At 32.8% G+C, this 18,355-nt stretch overlaps 1 protein-coding gene across 2 annotated transcripts in view; it reads left to right on the plus strand.

Annotated features, from left to right (window-relative positions):
- LOC149792139 (uncharacterized) overlaps positions 1 to 17,263 on the plus strand; it is a 73,048-nt gene extending 55,785 nt beyond the window's left edge. Inside the window, exons 7-8 of one of the 2 annotated variants that reach the window (XM_089969344.1) lie at positions 1,460 to 1,550; positions 16,675 to 17,263. In XM_089969344.1, the coding sequence (XP_089825470.1) occupies positions 1,460 to 1,550; positions 16,675 to 16,816 (233 nt within the window). In that variant the 3' untranslated portion in view covers positions 16,817 to 17,263. The remainder of the gene's footprint in view (positions 1 to 1,459; positions 1,551 to 16,674) is intronic. The other variant, XM_089969345.1, reaches the window with a different exon arrangement.
- Positions 17,264 to 18,355: the final 1,092 nt, after the last annotated feature.

The raw sequence follows: 18,355 nt of genomic DNA on the forward strand, positions 1-18,355 counted from the left end.
ACTTGAGTGTAATGTTGCATAGGATTTATAAATAGATGTTAACGTATATGTGGAAACGTAGTAAAAATAAACTTAATAATAAGACTTAAAATGGAACCTTTGTTGTAGTTTCTCAGTGACTCTTGATATATCGATGTTTCGCAAATAAATGCTTGGCTTCCCCTTTGTTGCGTGAGGTCATGTGAACATGCTTAATTCGACGTAAAATCAACAATGTATATTGTCAAGTGGAGTCTAGAGCGAAGTAGATTTGCAATATAGGGTGTATGTAAGAAGATCGTTAAGCAAGCAGATACATTTCTATATTTGGAGTTATGCACACTTATTGTTTCTCTTTTAAGTCTGCATCCGTATTTCATATTGTATTCATATATTTTACGAGAGGATAAACATTTGTTTAGACTGTTCAATGGAAATAACAAGTGCTCATTATTTGGACTATACTATTATTCTGAAGGTGTTATAAATTATTCGAAGGAATTCTGCACAACTTCATCTTGACTTCGTCACGGTTCCTGGAGGATCAGTACATTTTCCGGTATAAAGTTTTGTCAGGAACTTGTTATTCATTTATTACTTTCATGGTCCTTCATAAGGACTATTCTGGAGTCACTTTATAATAATGTATTTATAACGTTGATAATTAAATTGTTTAAGTTTTATAAAGCTTGTTGGTTTGTGCTCCTGTTTGGTTACTCAAGTATTTGACCATTGCGTTGTAACGGTGTATGTGTATGTTTATCTAATCTAACCACGAGACTGGATTATCCGATTCACTCAGAAAAGTAAACTTTGTTGTGAGGTCTACTATATATTTCAAGTCTCGATATGACATAACCACGGTTTTCACACAATTGGAAAAGTTCATCTCTAAAAGAAATGTTATTACTCTAGTCTCCCAATGCTTTATTAGCATTTTGTTTACAATAAACCTCATTGTATCAAAGTCTAAACCAATGCCACATTATCGCAGTTCTTGTACAAACAAAACTGAGATACAGTTACATATATATATGTGTGTGTGTGTATGTGTGTGCATGTGTGTGTGTTTGTATGTATTTGAATACTCTAATTGTAATGAGCAAATTATGTCATTCACCCATCCACCTATCTCTCAAGCCTCGTATTCAACCGTCCACTTATTCCTGTGTATATGTCTGTCTCTCTGTCTGTCTGTCTGTATGTCTGTCTGTATGTCTGTCTGTCTGTATATATGTATGTATGTATGTATTTATGTTTTTATGTATGTATGTATGTATGTATGTATGTATGTATGTGTGCGTGCGTGTGTGCGTGTGTGTGTATGTATTCATGGTATAAGTGTAAATGTGTATTATTATGTGTGTGTTCGTGTCTATTTTGTATTCTTGTATATATCGAAAAGAAATTCTGACCTATGCTTCTGTCTTTGGGTAGTTCCTACTTCATTCATTCCTACTTTGTGTCATCATTTACTTAGGAATATGGCCCATTGTTGGTGGTGCAGTTGGTGGTTTTGTCGTATTCATCGTTGTCGTCATCATCATCATCATTTTCGTGAGAAGACGCAGGTAAGAGAACATTCTTTGTAATATAACACATAGGTGTTGGACCACACGCCATTATATATTTTAAATGTTCTAGCAAACCAACCCACTACGCAACCACACAAAAGTAAAATGTACAAAAAGGAAAGAAGTTCATTGTGTTGTCCAAGTACATCCAACACCTTTTGTCTAACACCAAAACCAAACAATAATGCACAATACAATATATTGTGTTTACAGTAAATCCTAAACTACACATGCACCAATCACACAATTTAGAACTATAGCGAAGATGCAACCCCTACAGCATACAATATGGTTCTGTTGTGTAAATTCCAATGTCCATCATCTTCTGTCATATTTTTAAAAGAAAATGCGCCGTTCAACAATATTTTATGCAAATATTTGGAAAAACTATCACAAGTCTTTCAACGTCTTTTATTTCTGTTTTTAAATATTTGTAAGGCATCATTCGTCTGTTGCTTATTGCCAAACAGCAACAGCAACACTTTATTCCCATACAACAAGAAAGAACAGTGAGCTAATCTCCCTCTTAAAATCCATTTATGTAATATTATCATAACCCAATCACCACAAGTTACAATTAAAACCTGTATGAAGACAGTAATTACAAAATAGATGAAATATTAAGTTCGATAACTGCGTGTCACGTACTACTGTGAAAGCACCTAATTCTATACATTATATTCATTCTTAAGTTGTATATACATTACAATCATAGTTATGAGAACCAAAATTAATGAAAACGTATTACGCGCAAACGAAGAAGGAGCAAATTTGCAGTTGAAGGTAATACAAATACCTGCAAGTGATAAGTGAGAGATCGAAACAACCTTGCTGGAAAACATCGAAAACTTGCATATTCCAATTTTGTTTCATAATTTGCATGATAACATCATTATCAGATTTGAAGACAGTAAAACCTGTCCATATAAAAAATGAATAATGCCTGGTAATGGCAAAACATGTATCTAAAATATAAAAATAACGATAATGCTTATTTTTATTACCTTTATTTAAATACAGAGTAATCAAACATTGTTCTTATCTTTCTCGTAAAGAATATTTTCAAAGTATCAGATATTTGATTTATATCATTCTTGCTTCTTACCTCTTCATCACATTAAAGTGAATGGATAAATACAATCTGATCAAAATAAGATCTCCAGATTTACATGATCATCTGACAGCGACCGCTTAAGGATCATGTTCTGGTAACTTTCGTTATTATCATACTTGCTAATGTTATCAAGCAATCCGAATAAATATTATATCTTCGCCTTCGGATACTGAGCAGTGTGGATGAAGAACATGAATCTGTATCTGACGATTAGATTCACTTTCATACATATGAAAGCTGCATTTCCATTGGGTAATTCAAAGGTGACAGAACATAACCCTTAAGCGGTCGTCGCCAGGTCTTCACCTACAGCAGAGATCTGATTCTAATCAGATTGCGGATAATAACTTTGAACTTTCAACTGATATTGCTGTTGATGTTGTCATTTTATGCATTCGTAATATATCTTGCATACAGTCTACAATATCAAATTGTAATGTTAGAACATCAGGATTAGAATTATAACTTTTCTAACTGAAAGAATGGTTACGCTTTCTAAATAAGACATGTTGAATTATTATATTATATGACGTTGCACCCACAGTTCTTATTCATACACAGTTACTTATGTGACCTCAACTTTAATATAAATTCAAATCATGTGAAGTGTGAATGTATTCCCCAAATTATGGTGGCGCATTTACAGGTACGTAGTGGTCTTAGGTAAAATCAGAGCATTTAATATTCCCAAACTACTAGAAACATTTAAGACATCTATTGTGTTTGAAATCAAATATGAATATAGGTCTCGGTTGTTTATCGTACAATTTATTTACTTTTTATTTCCCAATTTATTTCCATGGTAGTCTTACTTGTTTTCATTTTCATCAACGGTAACGATTGTTGTATACATATTTTCATATTTTATTTAGAACCACGTACACTTATATTTTTTGTCAATTGTTAGACGACGGTTAATCGATTTCAGATATTATATCTGTACATAAACAATATGTTAGAGTCATATGGGGTATTAAACAGTGTTTACTTTATTCCAATATGTACAGTAATTGTGATCGTTTAAAATATTGTTGTAGCTTTGTACAAAATATTTTTTCAAGTTAACTACTTAAAACCATGCCACAAATCAGGTAAGCAAAACCTCTAACCCTCAATCGCTAACATAATTCAAACACACACTTTAAATTAGATAATGCCACAATGAATTTGACATAAACGTTTCTCAAATTTATGTTTATTTCATATGTTTTGTTTTCTTTGCATTCCGATTCTTTTCCGTTAAATGTTTGCTAGTTATTTACTTGCATTCATGTTTTAATTCTTCATCTACATGCAAGTGTGGTTTGCTACTAATGTCATGGTTTTTGTTTCATTCTCTTCTGTCTTTCCAACTACAGCTTTCTCCCTTTGAAACCCTCTTTGTTTCTTGTTGTTTTATATCCGTTTTAGCAGTGAAGCATATCTTAACACGTCAATGATTTGACGATCCTTTTAACAATAAATATCACTTTAATAACATATTAAAGCAACATACAAAATGAAAGTCCTGTTACAGAAATAACTGCTGCATCCTATAAGGGATATGAAACTAAACTCCTCAATACACAATGCATCAGGTAAATGTATAGCTCCTGTATAAGATGAAGCTAATTGGTTGTGGTCATTAAATGGGGCAAAAAGGAAATGCATGGCATGCACTAAACTAGAATCCTACATTAAAAAAACAGCATGCTAATCAGATAAACTAAGGATGCTGGACAAGCAGCGAAGAATAATACGCAAGATATGGAGGAAACAAAAATGCAATTATTTAAAAGATAAGCCATTACAATCAGACGACCTGTATAAATCTATGATGAAAATATACTCTTTAATGGTACAATATTATTAGGTAATGATGTAAGTAACGAGGACTTTATTTTAAAACTGAAATATTATGGATGAGCAATACCTGGAAAGAAGTTATTATATATATGGAAGACAGCTGAAAATTAAGAGGGTTAATGTGCAATTTGTGTATTTAAAGATTGATTCAATGAAGTCAAATTAAAAAAATTGCAACAACACATGAAGACAAAACATGACAATAATAGTGTAAAAGAATTCAAATTGATGGATATTTAAAAGTTTTAGTAGATAGCAAATATTAATGTTTAGTCTAAGTTTAACACCGATATTATTAGTTAGAAGATAAACAAATTGTTTGAAGAAATGTGTGCACCACGTGCTCTTGTTTTAGTAGTTATTCGTATGATAGCAGCAGTTATTGATCTAATAGTGACAACTTATTTTAAAGGCGTGATAGGATGAAATGGATAATAGTGTCGGTGGGGTAATGGTGTTGATTCACTGGTAAATTAAAAAACGGCATAAATTGTACAGATTGTTAATCTACAGATTTCATATATTGAAACGTTTTAATGCAAAACAATGCAATATTTGTTAATGGCACTAACCAGTATTGCTGCAAACCAAACGAATGACCTATTCTAAATTAACAGTAACATACAGAACAGACGTGCTACAAAGTTTAGGCCGTAGAAAAGACTTCACCCTCGAGTTGTGCCCATAACGGGGTTGATACAACTTCACGATAATGAATAGAGATAAATTCCAGAATTGCAATTGAAGAAGAGTTGGATAAGATTCAATTCAGTGACCTTGCTCAATACGCAAAGATGATACTAAGACGTTCGCACCATCATCTATTCAGGAAACAACATATATTGAAGCAATAAAAAATGGGTACCCTTTCCTCGTTCAGCTAAACATTGAAATGTTCGTACTGACTAAATGCAAACATCCGATGTGAAAGCAAATAAATCAAAAAGATATCGTGTGTGAATGTTATTTGAACATTTTGAACAGAATGGTGCAGTTGTTCCTGATACAGTAACAACGATTATGAAAACATAGGAAACGTTTTCGACCAACAGAAACAGATACTACCAAATAGGTCAAATAAAACTAAATGCTCAGTTTAGTGATGAGGAGTTCTCTTTACGCTGATAGGTCCATTGTTAAAAGACCTTTAGATCTTACGGAACTACTAAAATTAAATTTAGTGGAATACAAACAGTGAATGGAGCAACATTGTTGGTACGAACAGCAACACAATAATTTTCCACTTATTATCAATCTCTCCGTAAGGACTGCAATCGTTCATGGATTGAACAAATTTTTCATAACCATAATATTTGCATCGGTATGGTAAATTATTGGAAAGTCTTGAAATGTTTCATCAGAACCATTTAGACGAGGCAGCTAAACGTACTCTGACAGATTTGAAGAATACCATGAAAATCGACAACTAAAAAAAAAGAGAATGGCATAAATGGCCTTAGGGATGAAAGGAGAAGAAAATAAAGTGTTACAATTCCGTCTGATCGTTGACTTGCTTACAAAGTATGCCTGGGTAGTGTTCATTCACTTCGAGAACAAGTTTAGAGGTAATGCAAGCTTGAAAACTGGTCTTGAAATTAAAAGAATGACGATATAATTAGGACAGCAAACATTTACCGAAAGTCTGAACCTAGCTTTTCAAAAAGAGTAAAAAACATTCATTTGTGTCCTTTGGGAACCCAGAAAAATGAATGCATGTGTCTTGAAACGTTTTCAGGAATTCTAATGTAATGCACGTGGAAATGTTGTATGCAGTCAACCAATCCAAATACACCGACGCGTTACCGTTTCTTATCAAATCTTACGAAATACTTTGTCGTTATACAATCGAGTGTCCTCTAGTAGAAGGAAATGATGGTGATCGTTAGGAACGTTAAGAACGCCATCAACAACACGGATATAATAATGTTAATGTCCAGATATAAGAATCGTATGGGATAACACGACTTGCACATGATCCAGTTTATTTATCTGAATGGACAAATAATTGGTTCAAGTCACCGGACAAGCGTGCAGACATGATGCCTCTCTCTATAAACTTACGCTATAAACGGTGAAGTGCTAAAATTAACTTTTAACATGCCCGGGTTACAAATAATCATTAAGGAAAGAGGATCCCGTGTTCAATATGGAAATGAGTGTTGATCGAATAAACTTTAAAGTGAAAAGGATATACACTTAGTTTTGATTCTTAGATTGAAGCTTCATATGGCAATCACTACTCATCTAAATATAATTGACCATCATGTCCTTAAACACCGATTTAACTCTCCTTACTCAGAGTTCATCTCCTCACGAACTGCAAAAATAATCATTGTCATTGTGGTGTGGAGAACGTTGCTTTTCAAGTCAAATCGGCTTTTTCTGTAGACATTTTTAATGTATTTTGTCATTGGAACAGAAATTGCAAATTGTACTTGCAACGAGGAGACAAACAGTTGTGAACTACATTACTCATCAGTTGCATTTGACATTTTCGTCAGTGTCCGCCATTGACAATAAGAACAACGGAATATTAGCCGCCAGCGGCAGTGACCACTTTTCAAACCCGAACAGCAGCTTTCTTATTTTGGAACACCGAAAAATTATTCACCTTGACCAAGAGTATCTCGAAACCAGAAACACTGAACTCTGAATAATCAATCAATCTTAACATTACCTAGTGACAGTGTTATCAAATTTTTCTCAACAACACATTATGTTGTTTCACAGCCAACTCGGTTCATACAATCAGATTACGATGTTCATTTGAAGTATATTTGCTAGAAATCATTCATTATAATAATGACAAAAACAATTACATGTCCCCCCAAATAATTCACTCAAGGCCTCAACATCAACAATGGTTTATATAATGAAATAGCTAGTGCTAATACAATTTAATAAAAATAATCTTTTCTGTTATGAATCCAGAAAGGTATCACCAACTAAGATATTAAGATATTATTTTAACATCTCGCACTGCTTTATACGTCTTTAGCTCTTACAAGATAGAAAACGTCTCTGCGATTTTTTGGTGGGAAAGCTATCACTAACCTAACACAGATTGACATAGAGAAGATAAAGAGCATATATATTTATTCAATATTCATTTAGGTTAAAAAACAAAACAACGTGCAATGGTTTTTTCCATAATGCTTTGATATTAGCATTACATTTTTAATTTTACATTAGCGCAGTTCCTTCCTCGATTATTGTGTTTAGTGAACACATTCCCCTTACTTTCATCGGCAAGATGAAAAATAAAGATCGAAGACTACTAATTTGGAGTTTGTTGTTACAGGAATATAAAATTGACGTCAGGCACGTGAAGTGAAAAGATAATTTGATAGCAGATTCATTTCCCGTGTATAGAAATGTATTATTTCAAGTATAGTTTGTTTAATCCATAAGAATTTTTCTTATGTTGTTTTTAAAACCTCATATGTACTTAATCTAGGGTAAAAAGAAAGTTTTATTATATAAATCTTTCTTTTGTCTTTATGGCGGAAAATGTTATGTACACATAATTTAATTTCTATTTGATTCAATTTCATTGTTTGTTTGTTAGTTTTACATTCTTTATTCCATTACATGATATTGCAATGTAAATTTGTTTACTGGATTTGACCTTGTCCAGAAATTCATTTCAGTTCTGTTCGACCGGACTGTTTATGTAAACAACTAATAATAATAATTTTGTATCTAGTGCTTGTCTAGTTCCTGACCCTGATTCAGAAATCGGCCAGAGCTGTAGTAAACAACCTTTTTCTCTTTCTCAGAATGAGATTCTTAAAGTGAAATCGAGGCCATATCTGGATTGCGTGACAAATAACATATATATTTAGGATTTTCCAGAGGACTTACCCACAACCAGGCATTTGCTTTGCGTAGTAGCTAGATTTTTTATTTTTTATTTTTTGAGAAAGAATAGTCATTATCTTAACACTGGAGATCTCCAGGAGTTTTATGTTGTGACCAGTTTTGGGGCTAATTATTTTTGTATTCTTCCAATTATTTGGATTTCAAGATTGTTTTTCCAGGAAATACTAGTGCTCTAAATTATTTCTAGGACAAGGACAGTTATCGAAATTTACATGGAATTCAAATACTGGAATATTATTTTCTGTGATTCAACAAAGAACTGTTGATACATCAGTACGATGCTGACCAGAGTATACGTCGCCACCTTTTATTTTGGATTTCACAGTTTGATTAGGACATTTTATCACCAGGACATTTTTAATTATTTGATTATTCTTGGATTATTTTTGGATTTGATTCGTAAAACCGTAAGTTCTTTTTCTCACTTTTACCTTGTTTTTCAAAGGAAATAAATTATATTTTAAATTTTACAATGTTTTTATTTTGACTCTTTTATTGCTACTGCTTGCAAGAGCCTAAACATGTAACACAATATATATATATATATATATATATATATATATATATATATATATATATATATATATATATATATATATATATATATATATATATATATATATATATATATATATATATATATATATATATATATATATATATATATATATATATATATATATATATATATTGTGTGTGTGTGTGTTTGTGGCAATCCTGTGTCTATGGTCTATGGTATCTGAATATTAAACATAGGTAACGATCTCGCCAACGCTATATAATAGATGAAATACATGCTAGAAGACTCAGATTTAGAGAATATTCAAGAAGTCCATTTTAAGTTAAATGCAATACATACAAGAACATAAACAGAGGAACGAATTATCACAAGATAATAACGTGGGCCTCTGCATAAGAAAACATTGCCTCTGAAGTGAACATTCAAAATCGACCTTTACTGCTTCCGATAGAAACATATTCGTAGCATGAAATTAGATTGCTCAGACTATTAATTCTCTTCAGGCAGTTGAAACCAAAAGCTCATTGTTCTAACCCGGAACGTCTGATTTGAAGTAATTAATGTAATGTATGTTCAGATGAACGCCATTACTTATGATGTACTGATCAAGTAACTTCGTCACATCGATTTGCTCTGTACGATGTTTGAACAGTGCATGTGTCAATACCAGGTAACACATTCAACAAATCTCAGCACAAATATAGAACGATGTGTCATCATTAATTAAATGTAATAGATCAGGCAGCCAAAGCGTCGTGAGTTTCAAACCCTTTTCTCAAGAGTCATAATAATATATTTTATATCAAATCATTCTTCTCTGTCTCCGTAATGATCGGATGGCGCGATATAATGATAGTGTTTTATGTTATTATACGAAGCTACTTTTTATAGATACCCAGTGAACTCCGAGCAAAGAATACTATGTTATTTTGGTTCTGACTTCTGAAAAAATTACTTCTGTCATGAACCTTTTCAAGGTTTTAATGGTTTTAATGTAATTTGTATCGTTAACTGTTTTCGCTTTTAGAAAATAGCACCATATCTGCGAGCATATAAGACCTCAAAATATAGTTTTTGAATGATCAGATAGACTCGAAATTAGTTACGAATGCCTTTCCGTTTCATTCATTACCATTTTGATGTTACTTTATTATGTAAACATTTTCTTTCTAGATCCTGTCTTCTAAATTCGAAACTATATATAATTTTAGCATTGCATTTTCTATTCTGCTGCAATCATAACTTCAATGCGAATTATTTTCTTGCCATTTTATATGCTCCAGAATTAAATCCACCAAACATTTGATCATATCCAAGTAAGTACGTCTAGTATCTGTTTCTGTCTTTGATTTCATACAATGACTCTCACAACGTATCTATGGATTACTGAAATCTATTTTGATCCGTGTAGTATGATAAAGGGCGGTGATGATTTCCTTTACAAACTTGTGTCAACGGGTGAAGCGTGATGATAAATCAGCGCAGCAATCATACATATTCACTGCGGACCCACCAGGCTTGAAATTATAATTTCCAACTATTTTGTTTATTATTAATGTTTGTAAATCATATATATGTTTTGGTTATATGTCCATGCAAGAGCTCCGGTTCCGTATCTGCTCAAATATCGTCATAAGGTTTTCATTTCCACCAACAGAGTTTTGAATTTTGCCGTGGTAATGGTTCTTTCTTCGATGGCTATCAAAAACAGATTGGTAACTGTATTGAGACTGTTTTGCGCTCTAGCGAGAAGTTTTGAAGAAACGCACACTGGTCGATGCAGCCGAAATGAAATTAGACTTGCAGCGCAATCGATATAGTTCTGACAGAAAATATGACTGGTGTAGATATCAAATGGCATTTCCGCATATAACATAAACACAGTTTTACATGCGCACTTCCAAATAACATCTTTTCTTTACTGTTACAACTGCCATGTAGATAACATTTTTCTGGGGAACATTTATAACTCTGGCAATTGTTTGCACGCTTTTGTGTTTACATACATCTACATTCATTACGATCCAACAATCGTTTTCGTTTTCGCCCCACAAATGTTATACATATAAGTACATACTTGACTCATGTGTCTGGGGTTTGCTTTTGCTGGTTGAGTCATGTTTGATTCAATATAATTGATGGATACTTTTTCTCGGCTTTTCTTGTGTTGAATTTCACTTCACCGTTGTAAATACTATTCCTGAATATTTTACATCGTAATGACCGTCAATGCGTTTTCGTATGATTATGTGATGATTCCAATTTGGTCTCAGGATGATCCGAACTATTTACACCCAGATATTCAACGACAAGTGGAACATAATTGTCATAGATGTTAGCATTCACGCCCAGCTGATCTAACACACCGTCTTCTGATTTGACTGCAACCATATCATAATCTGCAACAAATTCTTAAAGCGACTTGACCGCCGTGTATACAATATTATCAGAATTCATTATCATTATCAAAAATGGTCAATAGTGCTTTTTCCTCAATATGTAATTTATGAATAATTATTCCATCATCGGCGTTGATTCTAAGGCTAAACGTTCTCAATGTCGCATCAAAAGCATCTGAGTTATAATAAAGAATATCTGAATGCCATTAATTTTGGTGTTCTTGAAGTCTTCCACCTACCTCATGGCACGTCCTGGTTTAGATTGTTCACCTACTAATCGAACATTAATAGATTCCCATGTATTGTTGACGATACATCATAACGAAATCATATCCAGTTATATTAATATGAAGTTGCAGTCTCATAACATCCATAAACAACCCTGGAATCATTACAGACCATATCACGTATACTCCATGGGGTATTGCTGCTTTTGGTGAACTACGATCCACGCTTCCAACAGGAACCACATAATTTGAGGTGTTAATTTATCGTTCCCGAATATGACCTTAACATATGGCTCTCATCTCTGGTCAGAAAGTAGATTACTTAGCAGGACATAATTGCAGACAGATTTTTGGCAAGTGAAGTAGTTCTCTAGAGATTTTCCAATCCAAGATGTTAGTTATATTTAATTTATAGTGTGTGTTTATAGTTTTGTCCATGAATGTAAATAGTAAATATAACCTTTACAAAGCAATTGTGTTTAGCAAGATGCTGTCTTTCAGTCTGGAATTTTCTGTTGGTAGGTCAAATAAAAATGTGTATAAATTACGACTTGATACACAATGATCCCTCTTTTATATCCGTCTGTCAGATACATCTTGAGAGAAATACTTTATTTTAACTATTCAATGTGATTACAAAAACGGATTAATACATGACGTTGGATTTTCGCGAATTGATGCAAATACATTCTTTATTGTCTTGTTGTGTAACATCTGGGCATTTAAGATTATTGGAATTCATCGGAACATTGTATATGTTTGTGATATAATATTTAGGATTATTTGGAATTTTATTCATAATAGATTACGTATCCCATGAAGTTGTATATTGCTATTGTAGAACAATACATAGCTTGTTAATATTATTTAAATATACTGGTTTCACTAACTTTATGTCTCATAATTTAGATCCTAGATTAGTAACACTATTCAACCAGCAGCAATCAGAAATGACGTGTCCTTTCTTTTTACAATGAGATCACGTTTGAAGAGCTTAGGATTTCTGATCAAGCTTATCATATGTTTGATTTCTAATATTTGTGCCAGACTAAGATCGGAAGTACTCGTTTGAGACTGAGGTGATATTTTAACCCATCAAAACTACTGAGAGAAAGATTTTCTGACAAATGAATCATTGCTAGTCAAAGAATAAGCACCAGCTATACGAGCAGCATTTACACAAATTCCCACTGTTTTATGCTGTGCCGTCACTGACGTGTAGACGTCACGACCTCCTATGAATGTTGTGGTGTGGTTAAGACGTTTTATCATGGAGTTCTTCGTGATGACAGTAATTCCACCTCCGCGAGAATTACGGGGGAACGACTTGATGGAGTAGCCAGTGGGTGTTAGATCCACACACTTGGGCTCATCGCCTGATGTTTTTAGCCATGTTTCTGTCAGGAAAACGATGTCGATATTCTGGTCTTTGATAAAACTAACTATTCTGTGCGCTTTTCCGGTGTTCATACTGAATGGGCATTGAATAATGCAATACGCAGAGGTGTCTCTTGGATAGTTGACACAAAGGTTGACGAATTAATTGGGATTTGAATTTGGTTATCTAAATTAAAGGTTGACGAATTAATTGGGATTTGAATTTGGTTATCTAAATTAACGGTCGAACTTTTTTTAAATTCTTGAGCCGAAATAAGGGAGATAACTGGAATACTTTTTCCTGTTCTACGCCGGCCAGCTTTGAAGAAACGTTTCTTTTTCCGCTCCTGTTTGCATTTAGGTAATGATGAATGTAGTCCTAGTTCGTTTAGTCTACAGCACAATGTAGTGTGGAGCGCCAAGGAGTGATCATTTAAAGCAATTAATGAGGGTCCATCGTAGCATAAACGGGTTGACTGGCGAGTATCATGTGATGGCGGTTTGTTTAAAAGCGGTGGAGCAAGACAGCTGAGAAAAAGTCTAATTGTTCCCATTTCCAAAACAAGGAGATGAAGAAACACATACGAATTTAACAGCCAATACATAATGAACACAATAACGTAGATGAAAACAGACAACAAACACAGATATCGTGAAAACGGCACTAAAAAACGGAACAGCTGCTTCAAGCCGGTTAAGCGATAGCGGCCCTCTTGTTTCTTCGATCCTATGAAACAAACATATCGCTTTATTCCCCGTCATAAGTGATTTAAAATGTTCAATATGAACAGGCATGAATCTTATGCCTATTTTCGAGATCTATTTCAATTTGATTTAATTGTTTGTTAAAAACCATTAGTTTCATTACAGACGTTATTGTTTTCAATTTAAACAACATCATCCTCGTTATAAAACCTTCACCAATTACTTCTAATGATACTAAATTGCAATTATGGTTCCTAACATCTAGTTGAGAATTTTAATATAGAATATTTATTCGTTTTTGTCTCAAATGTGTTGATTATAATTCTTGCTAATTGTATTATGTCATGTTTCATGCAATTTATGTTAAGTGTAACGGCACACACGTATAAGAATGCCTCTTCAATGTAACAAAGATAGCGACATAATTGGCATAGTTTATATTTGTTTGTAAAGGGTATAATTCTGCTTTGGTTCTACATGTGGGCAATTCTACATTTATTATTTTAAGACAAAGTAAAATTAGTTATTAATAGTTATGATAATCTTAATATATTCATCTAGTAGGTAGAAATACATGAAAAAAATAAAATGTAATGTCACATCAGCAAATCTATTAGAAGACATTTTAAATAAAATATATCAGAAGTTTAAAAGCAGCTATGATCAAAGTTGTTCTCCACCATATGATAGCCAAACTGCATATATATAGAAAAACTGCATATTATTGTTTATTAAAATTTTTAAAATGTGTCTTATTTTGTAATATATATATATATATATATATATATATATATATATATATATATATATATATATATATATATATATATATATATATATATATATATATATATATATATATATATATATATATATATATATATATATATATATATATATATATTTTTGCATGTAGATGCCGTGTGGACTTTTTCTACAAGAAATTTAAAAGTTGTATTGACAGGAAGTGCAGTAGTTATGAAGTTAATATTTTTGTACAGGTTATGAATCCTCCACCCTCAGGGGCAGATCATGGTTCAAAACTACCATAAATGATATAAACGTAAGCAAACTCATACATATGAGATAGAAGTTTTATGTTGCCCAGCGATCCATAACATTCCCCATTAACACGACAGAGCTTATTATCCTTCTTACAGCGAATGTTGCCAGAGTTGGAAATCAACTACTTAAAATACCTTCACCTTTAAATCCTTTTTCATATACACCCATAGCACATTGTACTACACACACACACACACACACACACACACACACACACACACACACAAGCACACACACACATACATATATATATGTGAGTGTGATGTGATTAGGATTTTTAACGTAGCTTTAACAATTTTTCAGTCATATTGCTACGATACGATGTCTGCAGTGTGGCAGTTTATAGTGATGTCTAGCACTGGGACATCATGCTGCAGACATGTAGTATGATGTCCCACCAAGTAACATTATTCTGACGCCAGGCCGACCAGTCCTAACACTAACCTCTTAATGCTGAGCGTCTAGCGAGGCAGCTGTTAGTACTATTATTGTAAGTCTTTGGTATGACTCGGCCGGGGTTCGAACCCACTACCTCCTGCTTCCGAGGCGGACGCTCTAACCACTAGGCCACCGGAGCGGTTATATATATATATATATATATATATATATATATATATATATATATATATATATATATATATATATATATATATATATATATATATATATATATATATATATATATATATATATATATATATATATATATATCACAAATTATTGATCTACATTATCGAGAAGTTAGTTTTAAACCTGTGATCCGAACATAATCTTAAGCTATAGATACATAAAGGCAGCCTTTTTGTTTTAAAAAGTACCAACAGCGATTCGTTTGAAGCGACATATAAGGTTAAATATTATATAAGTTAGGTTAATTGGTAAGTTATAAACACGTATGCAAATATTGAAAACATCTGTGTGTGAAATTCAGAAGCTATTATCCAGTATAATAACATTCTGGCTAATTTTGTAGAATAATCAGTTTATAAGGCCCTAGGTGCATTCAGGGCTGTCATGCTGTCATGCAATCTAATTTGTATAAACAGTTGGGTTTGAGTTATATATAAACAGCGTACAAGCCGAAAAGGAATGTTGAAAGTTCGGGACTTCTTTTCCTTTAACAATATGTAACATAAAGATGACTTTCATTATGTTGAGTAGACACAAATACGTATTTCACTTAGGATGATATATTTTACTCATAGGCTTGACCACTATTAACATTACAATGTTTTCCACATATTTCCTCACAACCTAATGAAAAATAGTATGCATCATTAAACAGTGAGAGAGGGAATGTGGGACGGAGGGATAGAGTTGGATACTTTGTCACATAATTCATGAATGCTTGTAATTTACTCAATGTAAAGCCAGTTTTTATTATCCAGCTTACTGGGCTTGCACACCAAGTGCTATTTACTTGTTTCTTCTACAAAGACAGGTGCAAATTATGCAGATTGAGGCCGCTAGATTTTGAACAGTTTTAGCAAATAAATATACAAAAAGCATAAACAGAAAGAAAGTTTTTAATTATATTTACATATGGTTTATACAAGAAAATAAAGTAGACAGTTCTCAAACATTGAACGTCTTGAGAGACTGCACTAAAATAGAAATGTTCATCTGTTGAATGCATATGGTGAATTTGGTGGTTTGCTGTCATAATAGTTTTATATGCCAAGAAAACGTATAACGTAAGAAATTTAGCTTCACAAATTACTCTGGGAAGGCACCCAGCAGCTCACAGAAACCTAACAAATGTTAATTGATATGTGTGCTGAGAATATAAGAAATTATAAGGAGTTCAAGCGCTTATAAAACGTTGTCGAGCCCTTTTCAAATAAGTGGTACTATTGAAAAAAAGAAAACGTTAAACGGTTTAAGAGTCTTTGTTTAAACAATAGATTTCCGATTTTAAACAAATATTAATGTTAAGTTCAATTGCAAAGTCCATTACACTTCAATACAATATTTTCTTTAATTCCAGACAAGCTTGGAGACACAATTCAGATTCATCGAAGAAGGGGCATGATACAATGCAGCATGTGGATGATGTAGATTCTTATCAAACTCTTGATCTTAGGAAAGTTGATACTAGAGACATATATGATGCGTTGAGACCTAACTAATCTAACATGAAATAATTACATTTATGAACAATACCTAAAATATTAAGCAAATATTGAATACGCTTCTTTTGATTTAGGAACTATTATTTAGTTCGCTTAAATAAAGTAATGCATATAACAGTGAACATTCGAATAAAAGAAACTATGTGATAGCTGTCTTCTACATGTTCTTTTTGCAATATATGGTATCCACCTCCACCTGACTCGTGTCTTTCTCACTATTTAATTCATCAATAATTGTTAATTTGACCAAACTTGCATGTTTGTTTATAAACAAAATATATCCTGCTAAGAATGTGCGTTATTTAAAATTGATCTATCAACAATTACCAGTTTCTCTTATTAGGTGACCTATTAGTTTCTAGCTAGCACACGTCAATAAAGAATAATTATTAATTGAGAAGTACATGTCTTTTCCTAGAATGGCAAATACTTTTCAAATGCCATGCGAACCTATTTTGTTTAATCAAATTTTATTTTCAAAGTTATGCAAACGTGGTCAGCTACAGATACTCACAAAAGTAGATAAACCCTGTAAAAGTGGTTAAACAAATATGACAAGCGTCAGACGAAAACAGAAAATAAACAACAACATATAACGTGTGTTGATAGTTATGATAAAACTTCGTCAAAGGAAAACTGCACAGCGATAACAAAAGCAAATAAAAATGTTACTAAACCTCGGAAGGAACTGTATCTAGTAGGAAAAGCATCTACATAACTATCAAGTGATCCATACAGAGTCTGAGAAGAATACTATTAATAATTAATGTTAGATTTAGAATCAAACTAAGAATTAATTAAAACATCGGGAGGAGCATTCTGTTAAGGCTAAGTACGAAACTGTTCCCCTTGAACTAAGCATTGGGTGCATGCGTGTTCTTAAGTCGTACAAGACAGGAAATGATTACTTTGGCTCATGGACTCATTGGCTTGATACTTAGGAGTCAATACGTTTTAAAAGGTTGGACAAATCTGGATCTGAAGGAACTGGTGTACACTTCAAAGTATGGCCTTTAAATGATCTAAAGCCTCCTCACTTCAACAAATAATAGACTCGACCATTATGAAAACTCTGAGCCACATTTTATCTAGCAATCCCCAAATACTGCTTATGTTGCTATTTACTGATAGCTTACGTGCATTCAAAGATAGCACTAACCTCAATTTCTAGGTTTAACTTATCCGTGTTCTAGAATATGTTCTAAAAATATAACAGATGAAAAACAAAGCTAACGTCAACCTTAATCAATTGTTAACTTTACTTCAATGAATCGATGAAAAAATTTCCGAATGGTTTTCAAGTGGTCTTTTCAGGTGTTGTCGGAGATGATTGCGGCATCGATGTACGCGTCACAATTATCTAGACCGGATGTAATCATATTCATTAAACGCTGGAGTTACAAATGCGGAAATTTCTTTTTTTCTTTCCGTGAGTGGAATTCGCAACAATCCTTACAAAGGTAATAATTAATGAAAGAGGATGCATATTCAAATGTTACAATGCAGTCATCGATTCGTGACATTGGAAATAAATCT

This window comes from Sinohyriopsis cumingii, chromosome 9 (genome assembly GCF_028554795.1).
Source record: "Sinohyriopsis cumingii isolate HCF-2022 chromosome 9, ASM2855479v2, whole genome shotgun sequence".
Lineage (NCBI taxonomy): Eukaryota > Metazoa > Mollusca > Bivalvia > Unionida > Unionidae > Sinohyriopsis > Sinohyriopsis cumingii.